Source organism: Quercus robur, chromosome 10, assembly GCF_932294415.1.
Source record: "Quercus robur chromosome 10, dhQueRobu3.1, whole genome shotgun sequence".
In the NCBI taxonomy this organism is placed as follows: Eukaryota; Viridiplantae; Streptophyta; class Magnoliopsida; order Fagales; family Fagaceae; genus Quercus; species Quercus robur.
Genome location: NC_065543.1, coordinates 21,094,517 through 21,119,547, shown reverse-complemented (window position 1 = coordinate 21,119,547; position 25,031 = coordinate 21,094,517). Strand labels below are relative to the sequence as shown.

Here is a 25,031-nt window from a genome sequence, read left to right as displayed (position 1 = left end):
CTTATTCACTATAATCACACATCTGCCTGTTGGTGGGCCTCAAAGCCACCTAACTCTATACCTTGAAAATTTAACCCACATTCACCATATATCCGCGGGCAATCAACCAAGTTTGTATTCTCTATTGTTGATGCCTCCAATAACACCCATTTTGATCAAATGAAGTCCCACATTTGTCTGATATCATGTATAATTTCACATAATTTGATCAAATTTTTTAATTCACAACATCAGAATTTTATGGCAACAGAAGTTGTGAATCACCATGGTGATTGTGGTGTTTTTGGGATGAGTAGCCCTGTGGCTTCTTCAAAGGTTGTTGCAGATGACAGAAAGTAATGGTTATAGGTTTGAATCATTGCACTGTGATTCAATGATCTTTAAGGCTTTGAGTTTGTGGAAACTGGTGGCAGCATTGAAGGGTAAGAGCAGATAAATAAAGGTGGCAGGAAGGGAAGTGGCCAACATCACAAGCCACAATAAGCCCTCCACTACGAAGACCAAGTGTGAAAAGTCCAATTTTCTCATTTTTATGTTTCAAAAATTCAAGATATAACATTGAACAGATAAAAGTGTCCAGTTATGTATGGGAAGTTAAATGGAAGGATCTACAAGAGCTTTCAGAAACACAAGGGGTGTGTCAAAATTAGAGGGTTGTAATTGCATCTTACTCCAATTCAATAATTCCATGCAAGTGAACTGCCAAAAACAGGAAAGGGAACATAAAGTTTCCATATCTAACATCAGTCTAACGGGAGAACCAATTGAGCATCTCATGCATGTGACAACTGTTTTACTCATGCTATAGGCATATTCTGTCAATAAATATGAAATATACATTATTTGGTTTACAAAGGAAGACAAGTAAAAAATATTCAAATGAGCGACAAATTAGAAGCATGTTCACATCTTACTAGCAACAGGAAGGTACTTGGTATGACGGCCCTGAGCAATAATTTTGCCAGTCTCCTTCTTCCTGAACTCAACACTGACAACACCAATAGCCTTCCCAACACGTAAGACCCTAGCTTCTATCTCAATTTCCTCCTGCATTACCAAGAAAAGATGTTAGCACGAATACATTAAATACCATGCATAAATGAGTTGCTGCAAGAAAACCAAGGTTAATAATGTACTCATGGTCATTCCAGTAGTAAAGACTAGATCATGCCAGTGTATTGTTTTGGATTTGACAGCGCAAATTATATATAAGTCTTTGCAAATATGTATTACTATACACACAATTTTACTTAAGCTTAATTCTTCCTTCTACCATGTAAATACTGGAGACTTTCGTTGGAGGGGAGCATTATCAACACTGAAAGCATTAAGTTGGAAAAAGTAAGAGTAAACAGACTTGACAACTTGGCAATCACTAGTCCAGAATCACTTAAGAGGGAAATTTATTTATAAGAGAAGAAACATCAGAGAATTAAAGAAATGAATTTCCAGGGATATGTTGTGTCACTCCGAAGGAGGGATGAAACCTTGATTGTTCTTTTGCATCCCAAATTTGCTTAAGAACATCTCTTGCCATAGATTCTTAAGCTCGCTAGGAGATCCCTATAGCTTTTAAGAAACTAAGCTTTCATTTCAAAATCAATATCTTAAACAAGTATATGAAATAAAAGTGATTCAGACAACTTCCAATTTTAATCAATATTAGAGAACAGTTTCCACTTTTACAAATAAAGTCTTCAAATGTCAAGGAAGAAAATAGAGATAAATAAAGAGAATGGGCAAATGCCTGGTAAATCAAGTGTGATGAAGACTAAACTGGTAATGGTGTTTACTATACATGGGAAAAGAATAAGTTAATCAAGTAGCTCATGAACAAGCTCAAGCTTGTTCAACAAAAACAAAAACAAAAACAAAAAAATAAAATAAAAACAAACAAAAAAATTTGAACATGTAATTTAGCTAGTTGAAAAGGTCAAGCTTAGCTCATGTTTGAAATAAAATTAAATGAACAGTCCTGAACTCTTACTACTCCGTTCAGGTCGTTTATAGCCCTAGATATACTGAGGAAAAAATGGCAAACATTCAACCTAATCACCAACCAGTTTTTCTAATAAATACCCAATTGAACTTATAAAGGTTAAAAAAAAAAAAAAGGGTAGAATAGCAGAGAAGGAATTTGAATCGTTGATATCTCCATTGAAAACAAGTGTCAACCATACAAGGCTCTTTGAGACAAGTAGAATAATAAAAGACGAGATTTACAAGAACTAGAGTAGGAGATCTCACATCAGCATAAGCAGCATCCAAGTATGAAACATTAATCTCCACCGAAACTCCGGTAGCTGGAGCTCCAACACTGAATATCACAGCTGAACCAACCAAGTCCACCAGCGTTGCCGTCGCTCCACCATGTAAAAAATTACCAGCGTTCTTCACAACAACATAGTCACCAAAACAAGAAAACCCATTATCAGAAACAGTTTTCTCATAAATAAATAAAAAAATATTATGCCCCCCACATAAAGATTAAAGAATACATATAATTGGGTTAGAATAGACCCTCCATTTTCTGTTATTGTTCCCAAATTTTTTCAGCAATCAATGGTCTAATTTTGAATAATTTTTCACATACAGAAACTAAGGTTGTACGTGTTTTGTCATACAATGAAATGGGTCGGCGTTGAATTACTCAATAACTAGAGAATGTGAATGCTATAAAGAGAGAGAGAGAGAGAGAGAGAGATAGAGAAATGGGTTTTAAGAAGAAGAGTAAGAACCAGTAAACGCTGTGGGAGTTTGAAGGTACAGATGAGACGACCAGGTTCAATGAGATCGACACGAAGGTCTTGCATGATGAAGCGCTCAAAGAACCTGAGAGGCAATCCATTGATCGTGGATGCGTTCTTGTCTTCATCCTCACCTCCTCCTTTCTCCAAGTATCTCCTCACCGATTCCAAATCCATTTTCCTTCAACTTTTTTGATTCAATCAATTCCAATTCGCTGGACTAATAAACTTGCTATTTTGACTTCCCTGATCAAACCAAAATCTTCCACGTTAGTATTTGTCTATATGCACCAGAAATGTGTCTACAATTTTCTCACCGCAATAGTTTCTCAAAAAAAAAAAAAAAAAAAAATTTTCTCTCCGCAATAAGTTTAGCAAAAAACTTTCTCACCAATAAATAATAAAAATTTAATGCTTAGAATATTTGTAATTTAAATAAGAATTTAAATTAGATCAAGTAACAATTTATCACCTAAGATATTGTAAAAATATTGTATATATATATATATATATATATATATATATATATATAGTACTTATCATAAATAACTCTTCTAGATGTTTTTCACACTTTTTTCATTGGCGTCTCTATCATCATAGACCTGTTTGTTTTGTTTTGATTTCTTTTTTCTTTTTCATATTTTCCTCCTTTTTTTAACACCAATCATACTATATACATGATGATTTTTACAACAATTTTTTTTTTCAATGTTTTTATTAATTTTCATATAAGTCCATTATTGACATCACTTTATCACCTACCATTCACCATTTTCTATCTTCTTCTTTTTTGTTGAAAAATTTCTATCTTTTTACTTTTATTTTAATATACTTAAATTATTATCATTGTAGACTTATTTATCCTTTTAGCATTTGGACCAACATAATGGCGGGAGGGATAAAAATAAGCATGCAAGAAGTATTGTGGACCCTTTAATAAACAATAAAGGAACAGCTATTCGTGGTGGATTGACTCTTGTAATCTAGACGCCAAATAGTGTTCGATGGAGGATTTCCCAAAGGCATTAACTATGATCGGCTACCGACCTAAATCAGCCCTGTCCACTTACTGAATTCTCTTGATCATCGGTTTGCACTGGTCTTGACGTGGTACATTTCTCGATTATTGCGACTAGACCTTAGCACATCCACCAGTGAACAGGTCTTGGCCCAACGACAGTGGGCCTCAACTACCCAAACCGCCCTGGGTCACCTGGGCTATTTTGGGTCACTTGGGCCTAAACCCTTACATATGGACCGTTCTAGGTCACTTGGTCCCGACCCTCTACAATAGTGTCCCCCCATGATCCTATTTTCGCGAAGTGGAGATGGGATTGGGGTTTTCCTACCCAGTGGTCAGGGGTCTTTCCTTTCCTTTCCAAAAGAAATAACGGTTACTCGGGAAGACCAACGATCGATTAATTAATGTAACGGACAAGACAACTTGCTTCTTTTATGCACGTGGCAGAGTCTAAGGCATCAGACAGTCCAGATGGTCTGACGTTTCACTTATCGAGGCATACATGAAGAGACATGATGGTACACATTAATTGGTTTTGGACAGTTACAATTAATGACCCTTATTCTTATAAATAACCCCCCCTCCCTCCCCCCCCCCCCCCCCAATTCACGTTTTTGTTTTCTTTAGTTTCTTCTAAGTTCAAAATATAGCCTTTCTCTTGTTCCCAAGCCCTTAATCTCCCTCCAAGACCATCCTCTTCTACAAGAAGTCACTCAATTAAGTCTTCTTCCCTCTAACTATCTCCTCATAACTTAGTTAGGCTCAAAGAAATGGATTTTTCTTACCTTTTGAAAACTAGAGTAGACGTAGAGTCCTTTAGAGTTAGGTTCAACATCCCTCTTGATGTTGATATATCGTATTGTCACGAGGGAGATATAGAAGACTAGAGGCTCCCCCATGTAGTATTTTACCCTTTAATGTCCATACTAGAGGGTGGGGTTAGGTTCCCAGTAGATCCCTTGGTTCTTAGAACCTTTAGCTTTTACGAACTTAGCCTTGACCAGTGTTTGCCTAATTTTTATAGGGTAGTTAACTGTGTGGGGCGTCTTAACCGACTGTATGGCCTTAACCTTACCCACCATGATATTAATTTCCTATACGCCATTTGAGGGAGTCTAAAGCATGGGTCTTACCTTCAGACTCGAAACACAATGGTTAGGTTGATATCCTACCTCCCCAACTCCAATAAGAACTCGGCGGGTGAGTATGTGAGAGTTAGTGGAAATTGGCTGAATGGCGAGCTAACCTACCCAACCTCTCTTCACCAAATAGGTTGGTATTTTCTTTTCCCGACTCTTTGACGTACCTGAGTTGTGCTTCCCCACCCCTTCTCTCCTTTGGCTGCATTATTATTTCATGTATACATGTATTATTATTATTATTATTATTATTATTTTTAGTATCTCATTAACTCGTACCCTATCTCCAATTGTAGTTTCAAGAAATTTCAACTGGATATAAACTTAGTACGAGTTCAGGAGCTTAACTTCATTCTCCACTTAGAAATATTTATGCATTACAACGGGTAGTTAAGAGCTTCCCACTTGATCTTGGGCTTTGTACCTTCCTACTCAAGCTACCAAGACTCGTTGAGCACTTTAACAGTCAACATCACTCGTTGAGCACTTTAACAGTCAACATCTTGCTTTTGTCGTACCTCAACATTCGGATGCTTGGATTCCTACCGCAAGGGCTTACTTCCGGTGAAGCGAGACACTTAGGTCCCTGATTGGTCAGATATGATTCTCTTGAACCCATACAAGACGGTTCGGGAGATACCGTTTTTCAAGGTTGAGCGGTACACATTCCAGTAGAAGCCCCCATTTTAGGAGACCCTACAGAGGAAGGTCCTGCCACCAAGGATCTAGCTGTTGAGGATCCAATTACTAAGGAGCCTATTCCTGAAAAGCCCGTTCTACCTAACCTGATAGCAAAGATGGTCCAGAAACGCTCCATCGCTATGGATCGCTGGTTTCCAGCTGCACAATCCATAGGAGGTCAAGCTGTCGCTCGGCCCACTCCCCAACAAACTACACCTCCTGCTTTCCAACAATGAAGGAAGCGGTAAAAAGGTGCCAATGGTACTGCAACCAAGAGCAGCACTCCCACTACCACCTAGCTCCTTACCCCAGCCTCTGGTCAGGCAACCATTCAACCGACTGGCAAAACGCCCCAAGAGACACGGCCCGTGAACCAACTAGTCATAATTGGTTCTCAAGTGGCCGCTGCCTCCTCGGGCTCTACTGCTAGGTGGGAGTGCTTTTTTCACCTGGGGGACAAGGTTTTGCCCTCCAATTTATACGTTCGAATGTGGAGGAACAGCTTAGGGGGGGAAAGTGTCTAACAACCTCAGGCAGGCCTTACTACTGCCTGCCAACCTGAAGCACTACTCTAGTTGCAAGGGTGATGACCTCATCCTTAAACTGAAGCGACATAATATAGCAGTAAGCTTTTATTTGTTTGAACCTTTACTATTTTGTCAGTTTGGCTCGTTTTGTTATCTTTACATATATCTTTGTTTATAAGTGTTAGCAATCGGGCTAAACTGAGCCTGTCTTGTTTTGTCGTTGTCTCAGGCTGCCCAATTGACCCTGTGGTGAAGGGTCAGCTAAGGGGTATGATGAAGGAGGCTGACAAAGAGAAGGCCTTTAAGTAGGTTACCGAGGCAAGCCTGTAGGAGAAAATGCTGGGGCTGAATGTAATGAAGCGTCGAGTAACTACTGCGGAGAAGGCATTAGAGTTGTTTGAGCAGAAAGCTAGTGATATTTAGGGGAAGCTCGAAGAGATCGAGCTTAAGCTTGCAGAGACGGCAAGCCTCCTCTCTACTTGGGACAAGGAGCTCGTGGACTTGAAGGGCATGGAGAAGGCTCGAAAGCAGACCTATAACAAAGGTTTTAGGGATGCTGAGAACTAAGCTGGTCCCATGGTCTTTTAGGCTCGAAAGTTCAAGTTCATGGAGGGATGGATGGTTGCGATTAATGCTGTTGGACTCCTTGAGAATTCCCCTTTCAGGAGTGCTAACCAAGTCCCGCTGCCCAAGGACCTCGAGATCGAGAAACAAGCTTCAAAGCAGGGTGAGGATAGCAATAATGAAGATGAAGGTACAAAGAGCCTGGAGACTAGGGAGCTGTCACAGCAAATTGACTCCCATGTAGTGGTGCTCGATGATGACAACCTAAGAACCACTACTACATCAACCCTGGATGTTGCTCAACTTGTCCTCAGCTCTGATTCTCCACCTACTAATCCTCCAACTAGCCACGAAGCACCCACAATAACCCCCACAGTTCCCGAGAACCCGAGAACTTAGATTATGTTGCTTTTAGTATTTGTATTATTTTTCTTCTCCCTTTTTTTTTGTTATACTTTGGTTAATAACTCCATGTACTTGACTAACTAAATTAATACCAGTATATTGAATCTCTTTAAGTTTATCTAAGACTAATGGCTTTAAGTTTTCTTTACTTCATCTTTCATCTTTCTTTATCATATCCTGATGGTATGAAATGTGTTAACACCTACGCTTTACTTTCCTGAAGTGTTTAATCGTTCGGTAACATCACCGGGTATTTTGATGTTAATGCTGGAATTTGCTTAAATGTTAACGTTCGGTAACATAATAAATAATTTGATGTCAATGGCTCGTTTCTCTTAAGTGTCGCCATTCGGTAATATAGAAAATGCATTTTACATTCCCCGACCAAGTAGCGGACTTGCCATAGATTTTTCTTATTGAAGACTTAAGCTAAAAACCAGTCCTTCGTCTCGGGGATAGGTTCATTTTGATTGTTTAGAGATCAAAGACCAAGTTTATACCATGACCAATTTTGTGAACTTTGAAAATTTATCGAAGTTTCCACCGCTGTAAAAACTTGTTAAGGTTTCCACCTAGTCGGTGATCGGAGTCAATTCGAGGCCCGGTTTCTGTCCTTAAATAAATTTTAATAAGGTTTACACATGGTCGGTGACCGGAGTCAGGCTGAGGCCATGCTTCTATCCTTAAAGAAATTTTAATAAGGTTTACACGTGGTCGGTGACCGGAGTCAAGTTGAGGCCATGCTTCTATCTTTAGAGAAAATTTTAGTAAATGGTAAGCAATAATACGTAAAACAACATCGGTCCTGAACTCTTCATTTAAGATTTATTTACACATTGGTTGAGATTAAAAACGTTCCATGGTTGGGGCAGAGATCGTTCTTCCATGTCTTCCAAGTAATAAGCCCCCATCCCTGCTATGGCTATCACCTGATAAGGTCCCTCCCAATTTGGGGCGAGCTTTCCTGCACTCCAGTCCTTTATGCTCCCCATGACCTTTCGCAGAATTAAGTCACCCAACATAAACTTTTTGGACTTCACTCCTATGTTATATCCCTTAGCCAGCTTCTGTTGATAATCAGCAAGTCAAATGGTCACCATGTCTCATTTTTCTTCCAATGAATCCAGGATCCCGACCAATCGAGTGTCATTATCACCTTGATCGTAGTTATCAACTCTCATGCTCAAAAAGCTAATCTCAATCGGTATCATAGCCTTTGCTCCGTACATTATAGAGAACGGAGTTTCACCTACCAACCTCTTCAGTGTAGTTCGGTATGCCCACAGAACGTTCGGTAACTCCTCGGCCCAGTTTCCCTTTGCTCCTTCTAGCCTCTTTTTCAAGCCATTTACTATTGACTTTTTCGTTGCTTCCGCTTGTCCATTGCTTTGAGGGTAAGCTGGTGGAGAATATCGATTAACTATCCCTAAATTGCTACAATACTCTCAGAAGGCTTTACTATCAAATTGTAATCCATTATTCGAAATAAGTACCCAAGGTACCCCAAACCTTGTGACAATATTCTTCCAAACAAATTTCTTCATGTCTACATCTTGGATATTCGCTAAAGCTTTTGCCTCCACCCATTTCGTGAAATAATCAGTAGTGACCAATACAAACCACCTATTCCCGGTAGCTCGAGGGAATGACCCTATTATATGTAAACCCCATTGTGCAAAAGGCCAAGGACTAGTGACTGGGTTCAAATTTCCTTCTGGCTGGTGAATGATCGGGTCGTGTTTCTGACAACGGTCACACCTTTTGACATAATCCACTACATCTTTTTGCATGCTCAGCCATCAAAAACCTTGTGTCATAGCTCAGTGAGCTAAAGACCTCCCTCATGAATACCCTCCACATATTCTTACATGCAGCTTAGCTAAAAGCTCGGTAACTTTTTCTGGACGAAGACAAAGTAGATAAGGTCCTCTGAACGAGCGCCAATACAACTTATTACCTTCAGACAGCCAAAAATGGGATGATCTCCTTATCTTCTCTGACTCTTTGAATTGTTGGGTTAGGATCCACTAGATAGAAAGGATATGTAGGGATCCATCTAGCTCGGGCCCAGCACCGAGGTCGACCCAATTAATATGGGTTGTTCTATGCTCGGTTGTTCCAGCAATTCCACTAAGATCATTTAGGGCACACATTAGTTTGATGACGAGGCTAAGGTTGCCAAAGAATAGGTATGACTATTTTGAATCCTCAGTATTCTGACCACACTCACTTTCTAAAAAACTGCCCGCAAAGCTTTAAACGATTTTAAGTACTGCTGTATACTCCCCTTGCCTCAAAGCTCTACTTGGCTTACCACCAAATTTGAGTCCGAGAATATCTCCACCTCTTCTGCCCCAAGCTGTTGGGCAACCTTGATGCCAAAAATGAAGGCTTCATACTCGGCCTCGTTATTGGAGGCACGGAAACCCAGCCTCAATGATTTTTCCAATCAAACTCCTTCAGGGGATATCATTACCATCTCGACTCTCGATCCTTTTGTATTAGATGCCCCATCCACGTATATGCACCACCTCCTGGACATGACCTAGCTTACCTTAACAGAGATTTTTGACTTAGGGGTGAAATCAGCAATGAAATTTGCCAACACCTGACCCTTTATAGCGCTCCGAGGTTTATACCGTATGTCAAACATTCCCAGCCTGGTTCCCTACTTAGCTATCCTTCTAGTAAAATCTGACCTCCTTAAAAGAGACTGGAAGGAGTGCTTAGTAAGAACCCATACAATATGTGCTTGGAAATAATGCGGTAGCTTCCTTATAGCATGCATAAGAGCTAACGCCACTTTTTCTAGCAACAAATATTTGGTTTTAGTGTCCACCAACATTTTACTAAGGTAATATATATTGGCCTTTGAATCCCCTCCTGATGTCTTAACAAAACCAAGCTCACGCTGTGGTTGGAAATTGCTAGGTACATGTACCAATCTTCCACGGGGTTTGGTCAAGACAAGACAAAAGGAATCGTCAAATAAGACTTCAAGTTTTTGAACGCTGCATCACATTCCTCCGTCCACTAAAAGCCCTTCCACTTCTTTAATAGCTGAAAGAAGGGTTTGCATCTGTCCATCGATTTTAAAACGAATCTATTCAAAGCAACAACCATCCCTGTGAGCTTCTACACTTAGTGGGGGGTTTGAGTCGTTGAATGGTCTTAATTTGGTCGGGGTTGACTTCTATTCCCCGCGTAGTTATCATATAACCTAGAAACTTTCCTAACCCCACGCCGAAAGTGCATTTGTCTGCATTGAGGCGTAACTTATGTTGTCTCAATATTTTGAACACTTCCACCAAGTTAAGGACATGCTTCACCTTTCTTTTGCTCTTCACAACCATGTCATCAATATAGACTTTCACTGTTTCGCCGATCTGGCCTTGGAACATTTTGGTCATCATTTGCTAGTACGTTGCCCCTGCATTCTTTAATTCGAAAGGCATCACCGTATAATGATAGTTACCCTTGGGAGATATAAAGGAAGTTTTTTCTTGATACTCGGTTGCTAGAGCGATCTGATGGTAGCCCTGAAGAGCATCTAGGAAACTCATCCTCTGCTGTTCAATTGTAGCATCCACAAATTGATCTATTTTTGGTACAGGGAAGGAGTCCTTTGGGCACGCTTGGTTAAGATCGGTAAAATCAACACAAACCCTCCACTTACCGTTCTTACTTTTAACCACAACTGTATTGGACAACCATTCGGGAAAGAAAACCTCTTTAATAGCCCCCGCTTGCTTCAACTTCTTCACTTCCACTTTTACTGCTTCCACATGAGGTTTTGCCCATCTCCTGGGTTTCTGCTTCTTCGGTGTGACTGAAGGATTAACATTCAACCGATGTGTAATAAAGGTCGGCTCCACCCCCGGCACTTCATATGGGTTCCATGTAAATACGTCCAAATTCTGCACCAACTCTAAGAGGATCTCTACCTGATCTTCTAATTGCATTTTTTTCCTACCCTAAAGTACCTATCAATGTAAGGTAAAATTTGTACCCAAATTAATTCCTCTGTAATGTTTACCCTCGAGTTACTCTCAACATCCTGTAATTGCTATAACTGTTCGATTCCAACCTGATCCTTTTGCTTGTTCTCATGGTTTATGGCAACTATGAGGCACTATCTTGCTACCTTTTGGTCGACGCACACCACTGCGATCCCATTCTCAAACGGAAATTAGATCTTCTAATGCAACATAGAAGGTATTGCCCCCATAACATGAATCCAGGGTTGCCCCAAGATCGCAGTATACAGTGAGAAAGCAATAACTACAATAAAGTTCACTTCAACCTCTTTTCCTTCAGTCACTACGGGGAGTTTTATTTGTCCCTCGGGTATTACCACTTTCCTGTCAAACCCAACCAAAGGGGTGTCATATTTACTCAAATCATCCTATCTAAATCCCAACCCCTTGTAAAGGTTGGGGCACATGATCTTCACTCCACTACCTTGGTCCACTAACACTCTCTTAACTAGGAATCCCCCGATCCTCGAGGTCACCACCAAAGCGACGTCATGTGGTTGAGATGTTCCCTCTAAGTCTTCTTCGCTGAACATGATCGGGACCGAGGTTTTTCTAAGCCTCTTCTCTGGTTGACTCATAATGTCTACCTCTGGTGGGGTCACAACATTCAACACACCCTTCCGATGACTCATGCTAACTCCCCTAGAGACTGCGTGAACGACCTCAATGATTCTAAGGGGTGGTGGAAGCATGTTGGTGGCCCAACTCCCCAAGCTTTGGCCCGTATTCACCCCTTCTTGACTAACCAGAAATTCCTTAAGATGCCTCGCTTTCACCAGCTACTCCAAGTGTGACCTTTTTCTCTATGATATGTGCAATATAAACTCTAATTTCTCCTCGTGGGATCCTCGCCCATCTTGCCTGGCCATAAAAAATAAGGCTTATTCTTGATGAGTTCGAGAATCTTATAGACGAGTTCTTTGAATGTCACATTAACCCTCTTGGCATGTTATGCTAAACCTTTCCTGGTGGTTCTTGACTCCCTCTTAGTACTCTGCTGGAACTTCTCTGGGTGATACTCCTTGAGATATTATGATGGGGTCGGGGCTTTGCCTTTGCCCTACAATCAGTCGTCTTCCAGTCTCTTATACTCCTCAATCCTTCTCATCAGTTGATGCATGTCTTCGAGAGGTCGCATGGTCAGCGAATCTCTTAACGCTAACTTCTCAAGGAGACCCCTTTGGAAGGTGCTGCTGCTACTTGTTCATTTCCCCCTCCTATCTCATAATATAACTCCCAGTACCTGTTCGTATAAGACCGAAGGGTTTCACCACTCCTCATCCTCGGATAACAAAGAACCTATTGGCTGAGGAACTTTATTGCATGTTATAAATCTGGCTCCAAATGCTTGCATCGGGCCCCAAAGTTTCAGATAGACCCCTTCCTCAGACCATTAAACCACCTCATTGTTGTCGGCCTGAGGCTGGACGGGAACACCTTAACATCAACCCATCATTATGAGAATAAAGTGACATCATTTGTATATAGTGACTCACATGCTCCATCAAGTCGGTTTTTCCATCATAGATGGTGAACAGAGGCCACGTGAACCGTCTCAGCATTTTCGTACGCTTAATCTCATTGAAGAACAGTGATCGAGCAGCTCTCCTCAATGCTCGGCTCATTGCAACCAGAGTGGCATTATAGTGTCTATGCCTTTCACGATGGGGAGACTCGTGATAACATTCCATAGTTTCACGGGATCTGTCTCTTGACCGACGTGAGTGACTACCCCGAGATGACTCCCCGGTAATGTAGTTGTGATCATTAAACGAATCCTCCTGATCTCTTCGGTGGTGTCGACCTCTCAGCTCAATTTCTAGATCATTAACATGCTTTTTGTAAATTCTCCAATTCCTGAACCCGATCGCGGCAACGAGATCACTTGGGAACATAAGATACAGTTCTTTCACCCTGTGAAGACCCCTCATCAGAGTCTACCCTTATCTAGTGCCCATCTTGCATATACTACTGCTCCCTTCTATACTCCCTTTCTAGCCTTCTACGACCCCTTGATGAGGTCCTTGAGTAATTTCCTCTGCTAGAACCTTCTCTGACAAGTGATCCCTCCATAGTCGGACAATATCAGACTAGTTCAAAGCCCCAAAAATGAGTAGAATCCTTACAGACGATGCCAATTGTGAGCACTAGAAACCCTTCCTGTAATCGTGTTTGGACCCCCAATTAATTTATACGTGGGAAGTATCTCGATCCTATAGGTTAGGCCTTTTAACATAGCCTAGATCACCCTAACCAACTCTCACTCCCAATACCCTCTCATTGATTCTCCCTATTCCCTTGTGTTTCCTAGTGTTTCACTCTCAGTCTCTCCCTTTCCCAATTGTTCCAACCCCCAGCTTTGTGTGCTTCAGTCCCTTATATAGCCTCCTCTTAGTGGGGTTGAAATGATTACCTTTGACTGGTTTCCATGCAATCCCACTTTCACCTCTAATTCGTAGAATAGTCATATCCTATGAAGATTCTCTCGAAATTTGTTCCAAACGCCAAATAGTGTTTGGAAACGGATTTCCCAAAGGCATTAACTATGATCGGCTATCGACTTAAATCAACCCCGTCCACTCGTTGAATTCTTTTGGTCATCGGTTTGCACTGGTCCCAACGTGGTACATTTCCCAATTGTTGTGACTAGATATTAACACATCCACTAGTGAACTAGTCTTGGCCCAACGACAGTTGGCCACGGCTACCCGAACTACCTTGGGTCACCTGGGTCGTTCTGGGTCACTTGGGCCTAAACCCCTACATATAGGCCATTCTAGGTCACTTGGGCCTGACCCCTACAATTACATATACTATCTCATCTTGAAATTTCTTGATTTGTCCTATCTTGATACATACATACATACATACATACATACATACATACATATATATATATATATATATATATATAACATTCTTTTCTTTTTCCACAATTATTCACTAACCAAACAGGAAGTCAACAAAAGGATCACATTCAAACTTAAAAGAAAAGAATTAAGAACTTGATATTTTGAACTATGCATAATCAACGAACAAAATTAATAACTTGGACGTGGAGTAGATCAGTACCCTATGCATATAATGAATTTTAATTTCAGGATTTTTAAAATCCATTGTAACTTTGTAAGTTTCAATTGCAAATATCATATAAAATACAGTAAATTAGCTCAGTTTATTTATTAAGGGGTGGTTCAGTCTATCCCTACTTATTCTATGAGTGTTTTTCGTCTCCCTATTGGTTTGCTCAAGGACATTGAAGCCATGATTCAGAAGTTTTGGTGGGTTTGTTCGGAAAACTCTAGGAAAATTCATTGGGTTCGGTGGGAGACTCTTTGTTCCTCAAAATCGGTTGGTGGTATGGGTTTTAGGGACCTTCGAATGTTCAATGATGCTATGATAGGAAAGCAAGTTTGGCGTCTGTTTCATGATAGGAATTCTTTGGTCTTTATGGTATTTCGAGCTAAATATTTTCTGTCTGGTAATATCTTTGATGCTAAAGAATCTCCTAGATGTTCCTTCGCTTGGAGGAGTATTTTGCAAGCCCGAGAGGGGGTTTTGAGGGGTGCTCGTTGGTGGGTGGGCAATGGGAAAGATATATCTATTTGGCAGCATTGTTGGCTTTCGTCTGCTAGTAGTGGCTGTGTGATTTCACCCCAGCGGGACCAATCCCTTTAGGTGGTCAGTGACTTGTTTCTACTCGGAACTAGGAGGTGGGATGAGGAATTATTAGATTGTAATTTTTATCCGTGGGAGGTTGAGATAATTAAGGGTATTTATGTAAGTCAGGTAGTGGATACGGATACGCTGGTTTGGCCCTTGACACCTGATGGTATGTATTCGGTTCGGAGTGCTTATTGGCTGTACAGTGAACTTAGTAGACAAGCTTTGCCAAGTTCTTCGACTGGGGAGGGAGACAAAGGGCTATGGAACGGTATTTGGAAACTCCGGGTTCCTCCGAAGGTTCGTCATTTTCTTTGGAGAGTGGTCTGTGATGCACTGCCTACAAAGATTAATCTGTTGAAGTGGAATGTAGTGGTTGATGGTGTGTGTGAGCTTTGCCGTGAGTCTAATGATGATACTCTTCATGCTTTGTGGCCATGTGATACGGTGAAGGCCATTTGGATGTCTAATCAGAGTTTCTCTTTTCTGCATTCCAAGCATTTTTCTAGTTTTACCGATGCTCTCTTGCTTTTGCGTAAGGAGGCTTCTCCTAGGTTGGTGGAGCATTTTGTTATGGTTGCATGGTGCATTTGGGAGCGTCGAAACAAGGTAAGGTTGGGGCAGAAAGCTTGGGGGATTGGGGAGGTGTGTCGGCATGCTTCTGATCTATTGAAAGAATTCCATGATGTGCATAAAAAGGTTCCCTGGTTGGCTGTCTACAGTAGTGATTCTCGGTGGAAACCGCCGGCTTCTGGTTTGTATAAAATAAATTTTGATGGAGCTTTATTTGAGGAGCAAGCTTGTGCAGGGCTCGGTGTGGTAATAAGGGATTTAGCAGGATTGATCATTGGTGCTTTAAGCCAGAAAATTAGATACCCTGGTTCTGTGGACATGGTGGAGGCTCTTGCTGCTAGTCGGGCCGTTGTTTTTGCCAAGGAGCTGTGTCTTCAGTCTATGGTGGTGGAGGGTGATTCCTTACGAGTTATTCAAGCTTTAATTGATGATAGGCCTTCGAGGACTATGTTTGGTAATGTTATTGCTAATATACATAGTTTAGTTTCTAACGTTGATTGTAGTTTTTGTCATATTAAGAGAGGGAAATAAACTTGCTCATGCCCTTACTCGTAGAGCAGTTGCATTTGCTTATTCTGATATGTGGTTAGAAGAGCTACCACGTGATTTGGAGGATATTTTTCAGTTTGATTTGCATTAATAAATGTTCTTACCGGTTTCTCAAAAAAAAAAAAAAAAAAAAAAAAGGATCGATGAAAAACAATTATAACTCACAAAATAGCCTTCCAATTTTTTTTTTTAAATGACTTGGCATTGGTTAAAAGAGCTTGTAAGTTGTAAGTCAATTGTATTATATCCGATTTTCCCTCGAACTTGTAAAAAAAAAAAAAATAGCATGACTTGGACTTTGAAAAGAAAGAAAAGAAAAAGGTCGATGACTTGTGCCCCTTTTGTGGGGGTTAATCAGGTTCAATCTATCCTTTCTATTTGTGCTTACCAAACAAAATAAAATGTTTTACTGTAGGAACCGTCTGCGTTACAAATTCCAAATTTGCCATGCTTTGAAAGTAAAGATTGGAAAATTTTGCTCTTGTATGCAGATATGAAATAACTTACAGTATTTCTATACAACAAAGAAGTGTCAATCTGTATAATATAATGCAAATCCATTAGAAATTACTGTCACTCTGACTGATCTGAGCTGATCAGTTGCGAAGGAAAAACAACTTTTTCAAAGCTTTCAAAACTACAACCATGTTGGTTCTTTTACTTGTTTTAGACATCTTCAAGGCCTGAAGACAGAAAAACTCTACAAACTCTTTGGTTGCACCAACTTCAGACTTGTAATCCAATCCACCCCCCCTTGAAAATCTCTCAGCTTCTTTCTTCTTGCCTATGGAAGACTCCCTTTGTAGCTCCTCATTGAAGTCCTCCCACAACATGTCCATTTTCTCCTCTGGTGACTCTAAGTTTGGAGCATCATTCTCAGACTTTGTCTTGCTTTCTACATGGGAAAAGTTATTCCTAGAAAAACCTTCCCCTCTACCATAATCTACATCAAGATTATAATCTGGATAAACTAGAGAAGTAACACGCCACAACGATGGGGAAATTATAAAGTGAGGAATGGGGTTGGCACTGACTTTTGGGAAACTGAAATCTTCTGTGACTGTAAGCATAGTTTTAATTGTTGGTTGTTGGATAAGCTTTTTGTAGAGAGAAAAAGTGTTTTGCTAAATGAAGGCCTAGTGAGTACCTTTTTTTTTTTTTTTTTTGAGGAACACCTTGTGAGTACCTTATTGTGTTTGATTGTCCTTGTATTTATATACGTAGAAGAAGGGGCACAAGCGAAGCATCATAATGAAAATTTGGTCATCTTGGCCAGCGCCGGATTGTTCGGAGGACTATACGATAATGAGTGATGTCTTTAGGTCAATTGGAATTGAATGTTGAAAGTTACAGATTGATAACCCCCAGAGCCTCTGGTTGGCATAAAAGAAAATTTAGTGGTTGGTGTAGAGCCCCCATTAACACCTCCTCATCCATACCAAGGTTAGCATCCTCATTTTGCTTGACATATAGTTGCTTGTGTTTTACTTCTACTAACTACCAAGTACTAACTCTTTCATTGTTTCCACTCTGCATATGTAGCTCCCTTGTGGTGGAGAAATTATTCAATATGTCTAAAAGGACCACATCAACAATGTCTAGTCATTCTCTCACTCAATAAAATATTGACACATCAAAAAAAGACAACAACAAAAAAAAAAAGGTAAGATGCTAAGTTACAAGGTCAATCACACCATTAAATAAAAAATAAAAAGATTTTTCATCTCTCTGGTGAGAGCAAATCCTCTGCACCACAAAAAGGAAAAAAAATCAAGATCTTTGTGATGGAAAAATGCATGTATGCAGCGGAAAATTAATGGATCTACTTCATTCGAAATTGATAATATGCACTATGTAAATTTCAGAATACAAGAACAAGAAAGTGTACCTTGGTGTGGTGAATTTCAAAACAAAGATTGTAAACTCTTGGGAATACTTTTAATCTTCACTCCAATTCCACTAACGCCCAAGATTTGTGATCTCTCAATCAGTTATATGAATTTGTTCAAGAGAGAATTAGAGAGTGTCCAACACTCACATACACCATTCATGTAAGTTGTTCATTCCAAAATTTTGTATGTTTCTCTCTTTATAACTGATTATCTAATTGGGCTAGTCTTTTGGGCCTTTCCAATTGGGCTCTAGTATGTGGCTTGGAGCGGGACCAAAAGGGACTAATAAGACACTAGCTCCAATGGGCCTTGAGCTTTTCTGTCAATTCTTGACAAGTCCAAAGTTACCATTAACTATATTTAATGTCACTATATAAATATAGTTGTACTCTAGGTCTTATCTATAAATTATATCTCAAGATTTTATTGTACATGCAACTCCTTCATAAAATATTCGTAGTAATACAAAGTCTTAAATATAGACTACCACTTTGTAGATTACTACATCTTAATCCTTAAGTACCTGATTTAATCCTTTTAAGTTATTCATCATATATTTATGAAATCTAATTTCATAAATATATACTTTAGTAATTTCTTACCAAAGTGGTTAGGCCTAACTCTCTGAATAACAAACCCATTAAACTTATCTCAAGGGAATATTTTGTATCTCCATTAAGAGACTATGAATTCCATCTTGAGAATACATGTTCCATCAACACTAAAGGTGGCTGCTCAACATACTGAGGTTTTGACTGTTACTTTAGATCTCACTCCTGATATATCAAAGCAACCTACACTTTATGATCAAGTCCATTATTCTTTCAGGATTAAGAGTTCATGTAAATATAAGTCATGAGATTTATTATTCATTTGATAGTCGTTAGGAGAATAATAAATCTCACAGCGGTTCAGTTCGATATGTCTTAACTCTTAAAACATATCAACATATCAACTAGAAGTCTTCACTTCCATGATCAAGACAAATCATCGTAGTTGATATGTTATAGTCTTCGCAGATGAAATGCCCAATTTCATCACTGACTACGAACTAAAATTTTGAGTTTACAAAGAACTTGTGACTTATATATTCTGTGACTAAATCACATAAATCACATACTATGCATCTCATGGACTATACGATAATGTCCGAATATTCATGTTACCATTATTTCAGATAATAATAAAACAAATTTATTAATCATAATATTAAGTCATATATAATGTCATACTTAATATCATACATATCATCATACAATAGGATTTAAAGACACTAATCCTAACACTTTGTGCCCAATCAAATGACCGTTGTTGCCTTCGTAGCCTTGAATTTGAAGCGGGTGCACTAGCCAACACGGGTATGCTTCTAAATGAGAAGAGCATGTCCATGATTAGCCATGGTTTTTTATTAAATGAGACTATAGTTTTGGAAATGATAGCTTTGTTAAAGTAATGCTATAGCTACAAAATAATTTTTGTGATTTTTTTTATAAATTACTGATGTGACATTGCTTCAACTATTAATATAGTTAAACTAGATCTTTAAAAATTCAAAGCAAACTTTTATTAGAATGTCATAAAATATTTTTTGAAAAATCCCAATTAACAAAAATTGTCCCTATCACATCACATCCTCTCTCTCTCTCTCTCTCTCTCTCTCTCTCTCTCTCTCTCTCTCTCTCTCTCTCTCTCTCTCTCTCTCTCTCTCTCTCTCTCTCTTGAACTTTGCATCTTTGATGAAGAATACTCACCCAAATCCACATCAGCCATTTGATTTGTTCGATCCAATTAATGACTCAGACTAATCTATGTGCTGAGAAACCGATCCAATCAGTCGAGTCAAGTTTAATAACACAGATCTTATGAGATATCTCTCTCACAACATATGAGACTCACAAATGTTATAAGAGAGATTTCTTATAAAACCATCTAATTATAAGAATAAAAGACACCATTATGAAGAAGAAAAAGATTGAGTGAAATTTTTGTTTTGTTTTTTTGTTTTTTTTTTTTTTTGAGAGAGAGAGAGAGAGAGAGAGAGAGTGAAAAGTTAGAAGTAGAACAACAATACATAAGAAGAAAAAATGCCGTGACTGAAAAGTCCTACAAGGAACAACACATAGAAGTGAGATAAGAAAGTAAATCACGTGCAGTAGTGGGAAATGGAAAAGTTGGTTAATAGGAACCTTCTTGGAAGGTTCATTGCTCACAAATAACCAAACTTGTTTGTTTATTTACCAAACCATAACCAATTGCTTTTTTAATAAATATATAACTAAGGACTTTGTTAACAGGTGCCGGCTAGCACCTGTTAATGAACCAGTTGTGATTAATTTATGATCTATCACAAATCCCACATGCATAGGAAATCGGCAAAGTTTTATTTTTCAGCTGTGTTTTATCACAAAATGATTTGACTTTCTCCATCTAAACTGACACACATTCAATACATATTCAGTTTTTTTCACATCCCTAAAATAGCGTGAATAATTTATTTTAAATTTTATCACATTAACGGATGCTGTGCAGCACCCGTTAACAACACCCACTAAGGACCGTTAACAACACCCTATAACTAACAATTTGATCACTTTATTTGATTTTTTTTTTAAATATAGAAAAATTGTCATATTAAATTTATCAATTCATACTACTTCCTCCATCCCAATTTATTTGTCATGTTTGAAAAGTCAAACTTTTTAAGGGAACATCATTTATTGTCTTGTCTGCCTTATAAAAATCTATAAGTTTATAAAACTACCTTTAAATAAATTTGTCAGTTTTTTTTTAAAGAGTTATTTTTAATGAGGCAACTAAAGAGATACCCCAATTAGATTGATTTTTTAAAATATTTGTTAGTTTTCTTTTCAAATAGTTTTGAAAATAAAGTAGTGGTATAATTGGAACATTGGTAAATTAATGACTTTTATTTTTAGAAATAAGACAATATTTTGGGACATCCCAAAATGTAATAGAGGACAAACAAATTGAGACGACGGGAGTATTATTTAGGATTAATTAACAAAAACACACACGCATATATATATATATATATATATATATATATATATATATGAAAGTTCAATTAGTGTATAAAACACTATGAACGTTTAGACCCCCAATTAACAAATTACCAATTCAAACTTAATATCAAACAATTAATGTGCGGAATATGAACATAAACTTAAAACAGAATTGATAAACAATCTAAACCAAATAAAAGAACATCCATAGCATAAATTAAATGGAAAAGATTAAGGGAAGAGAGATGCAAATACAAGGACAACAAATGATGTGTTATTGAAGAGGAAACTGAAGCCCTAGGCGTAAAACCTCTCCGCCGCCCTCCAAGCGGTAAACAATTCACTAAAGAAAGTAGTTGGGATACATGAACAGCAGAAGACCCTCCAAGTCTAATCTACCCAATGTACCTAAGCCCTCCAAGCTCCTACTCCAACGAGGTTACGCCGAACCTATTTCTTCTTTAGCTTACCGGATTCCGCTACTTGACCATAGCATCAACCAATATGAAATTGGTCCCTTCTTAACTGCTTCCCAAACACCAAATGGCCTTCTAACAGATATGGGTATGGTGAGAAAAAGTTTTGGTAATGTACCTCTCAAGGATTTGACAATAGAGAGGAAGAGAGAGTAGAGGAATTTGAAGAGTCTCTATGTGAAGATTATGGATGAATCAATCTTGTTTTTCTCTAGGGTTTCGCTCTCAAAATTCTCTCTGGAAGTTCTCAGAATATCATGGGTATAAGAATATATATATAGTAGGGTGAGAAGGAATGTGAAAAGTCAGTTTCTCCTAAACAGGGTGGTCTGGCGACTTGACCTCGTGACTGGGTTGAGTTGCGAGTTCAAGCCGCGAGCTAACGGCTTGGCCAGTCTAGGACTTTTGTCCTGTAGTGCAACAGCTAGCATGACTCTTCAGCTCCCCTACATGCTCCACACATGTGCTAACTTTGGCGACTTGCCAGTCGCGAGTCACCCACAAGTCCAGCCGTGAGTCTCTGCATCCTTGCACAATCTTGAGCATTTCTTCACACTTTCTCACTTACTACCCTTACATGATTCCCACCTAAATACGAGGTTACTAATTGATAAAATACAAGCAAATTTGGCATGGAATAATGTTAACAAGATGGTTGATAAAATTCAACCTGACAATCTCCTCTTTTGGCTATTCCGTGACAAAACCCTAAAACAAACTCTAGACTTAACATGTGAGTTGGGAATAGTTGAACAAAACTCACTCACACCTAACTCTAGAATCTGATAAGCTCTTGAATCATATGAAAAAAAATCTCCTAAAACATAACAACACGGTATCATCATTGTATGCAGAAAAACTAGTAATTACATATGAGACAAGCACAATGCAATCAAGCAAAATGGAATGAGAAATAAACCATGGCTTGACCAAACAAGCAATTACTATAAAATAGTGACCACAATGCTCATTCATACTTGGAATGAACATCCGGACATACAAGCTAATAAGCTCAATGCAAATCGCTTGCATACCCAACACTCAACTAATGCATAATACATAAAGTATATGCATTTAGGAACAAAATCCTACAAGGGCACAAGAGTGAAAATACTTGAAGAAAATGCATAACATTTAGCTAGAAGTATTGGCAACAGAACATAAAGGCTGCATAGCATGGTACAAACCATAAAAGCCTACAAAATAGCATATGGAAACAAACCCTAAAAGCTTACAAAAGCAACATGAGCACAAACTACCATAAACAAGTTCCATAAAATACTAAAATAGCATAAGCTAATAAGAACCAAAATGTTAAACAGAAATATTGAACATAGGTCTGCTTGCTAAAATCTCCCCCTTTGATAGTCTTCTCCCCCTTTGATCAAGTTATTTCTCCCCCTTTCATTGTTCTCCCCCTATGAACATCATCTCCCCCTTTTACTATGCACACTTCCTTTAGTGTTGCTCTCCCCCTTTCAATAAGCTCTCCCCCTTTTTGGCACAAATAGCTAAAGGTTGTCCTCTAACTTTTGCTGAATAGCATCTAACTGATTCTCCATGGTTGTGAGTCGCAATTGAACTTGATTGTTGGTGGAGTAGATAAGTCTTTCAATTCTGACAATGTGCATATGAAGATTTTCAAACAAAATACCAACCTATTAGCTTGAGGACCAGAATGTTCTGGCTAATTGCTAGTCGGCTGTAACTCAAGGGTGACAGGAAAGATAGTCGCGGTATGCACATGTGTATCTGACCCATGAGCAGATGTTGTAGCAGGAGACATGTGTTCACTCTTTGGTTTTTGAGAGGAGTGACTCTTGCTAGCTTGGAGAGTTATCATGGATATTGGTCGAGGACGGTTGATCATTTTTCCATCTGATGGGGGATTGACACCTTCAAGAAGTATGATCTTCATGATGAGACTACAAAATGGAATACATGCTCGTGTTGCTGATCGAGCCGCTGTCTTCCCAATGGTCTAGAAGATATGGGCACAGATATCAATTCAGGCTCCTGTAATAAGATCACATAGGAATTGAGCTCTTCCAAGATTGATGAAAGTAGTGTTGGACAACGGGTAGAGATTGGAAAACATGATCAGCTTCAGTATGGTCAACTTAGGAGCAAACTTTGCAGTGTTTATAGATGTGCCTTTACTAGAGACTTCATGATCAGACCCAAGAACTTGCAGAATGTCTTGAACCTTAGGAGTTCGATCATCAAAAGGGGTGAGGTCTACATTCTCAGGTCTAGTGATGCGAAGGACCTTGGCTATGTAGTTCGGATTGATGGAAAACTCTTTTCCTCTTACCCAGCATTTTAACTCAACTCCAATGTATCTCACATTTGAGAAGAATTCCCTAACCAACTCTTCCATCGGGTCTTTGAAATTTCCGAACAGATTGGCCCAATCTTTAGCTTCAAAGATTCTAGGGATAAAAGTTGTCCCCAAAGTGTCAAACTTTACCACTCGTTCCGCTATGGGAGTAGCATCTTCAAAAATGCTTGAGTGAGTCTGTGAATCGAGAGGAGTTATGAACCTCTCACAGTTTGAGTCTTTAGACGACTGAGATGAGAGACGAGTTTGTTTAGCAATAGGGGATGATGAAACATCAGTTACAATTTCTTTTTCTTTGGATGATTGGCGAGACATCTGCAAAAGAACAAACACACAGCAAAGATCCAAGTGCACAGACACATGACACGAACAACAACTTGATTAGATTCAAGATAGTCAAAAATTGGAGACTCATTGAAATTCAGACCGAGATATCACTTAAACATAGTACATGAACCCAGTCAGCAATATGTGAGAATGAGCAACACTGAAGCAATGTATACTAAAACATGTAACAGATGTTCAACAATGATGAATAAATAGTCACATTTCAGTTCACTATAAACTATGGTCAATCACAAAGTCACAAATATCTGTCATTGTGACATTCTACCATGAGAATGATATGCACAGAGCAACACAGTCAAGATACACATCTAAGAAACAGTCAAGAATACAAGTGAAGCAAGCATCAAATCACTAGAATCAACAAAACCCCTTTAGCCAACCCAATAGAGTAAACCCATGTACGAACATTGCAAAACACACAAACTCAAACAAAATTTCACAAAATGAGGAAATGCACGGATAAATATGTAAAATAGAGTGAGAAAATAGAAACCTATACCTTTTTCCTTGAAGATTTGAGAATGAAATGATTCAAAATGGAAGTTTGTTTGAGAGTGATATGGTGAGTTTGAGAGTGTTCAAGTAAGGAAGGAGATGAATAGTCAGAAATGTTCGAGGGAAAACTGAAAAAGTTTAAAAACTAACTCATTTTGTGCAAAACATGCGATTTTCGCGACTGAGTCAAGTCGCGTGCAAGTTGCCAGGGCTAGCTGCCAGAACACTTGAAAGAAGACTTTTGAAAAAAAATTTTAAGTGTTTTTCGTGACTGGAAGTTCCACTCGCGAGAGAGTCGCAAACTGAGCCGCGAAAATCTCTGTGTACCCCTTGCGACTGGACCTTCCACCCGCAAACAAGTCACCAACCTGAGCCACGAAAAGCATGAAATTCCAAATTTTTGAAAAATATTCTGTCTTTTTCGTGACTGAAGCATTTACCCGCCAATGAGTCGCCAGTGAGTCACGAAAAATCTTTGTGATGGACTCGCAATTAGGGCATGCGATTGGTTCTACTTGCGACTGAGTCGCCAGAACAGGGCAATATAATT

At 39.0% G+C, this 25,031-nt stretch overlaps 2 protein-coding genes across 2 annotated transcripts; both read right to left on the bottom strand.

Moving 5' to 3' along the window:
* Positions 1 to 711: 711 nt before the first annotated feature.
* On the bottom strand, positions 712 to 3,048 carry LOC126702678 (uncharacterized). Its single transcript, XM_050401495.1, has 3 exons — positions 2,739 to 3,048; positions 2,248 to 2,391; positions 712 to 1,047 (listed from the first exon to the last, which is right to left on the bottom strand). Exons 1-3 carry the CDS (start codon positions 2,922 to 2,924, stop codon positions 904 to 906), a joined length of 474 nt encoding a protein of 157 aa, XP_050257452.1. The 5' UTR covers positions 2,925 to 3,048; the 3' UTR covers positions 712 to 903.
* A 13,173-nt stretch (positions 3,049 to 16,221) lies between these two features.
* LOC126702245 (uncharacterized) lies at positions 16,222 to 17,351 on the bottom strand. Its single transcript, XM_050400917.1, has one exon. The coding sequence runs from the start codon at positions 16,974 to 16,976 to the stop codon at positions 16,503 to 16,505; it is 474 nt and encodes a 157-aa protein (XP_050256874.1). The 5' UTR covers positions 16,977 to 17,351; the 3' UTR covers positions 16,222 to 16,502.
* Positions 17,352 to 25,031: the final 7,680 nt, after the last annotated feature.

Coding starts and splice junctions, on each gene's coding strand:
- LOC126702678 (XM_050401495.1), bottom strand. CDS start 2,924: ATGGATTTGGAATCGGTGAGGAGATACTTGGAGAAAGGAGGAGGTGAG. Junction 2,392..2,738: donor AACTCCCACAGCGTTTACTG/GTTCTTACTCTT, acceptor GTTGTTGTGAAG/AACGCTGGTAATTTTTTACA. Junction 1,048..2,247: donor TGGATGCTGCTTATGCTGAT/GTGAGATCTCCT, acceptor TTGGTAATGCAG/GAGGAAATTGAGATAGAAGC.
- LOC126702245 (XM_050400917.1), bottom strand. CDS start 16,976: ATGCTTACAGTCACAGAAGATTTCAGTTTCCCAAAAGTCAGTGCCAAC.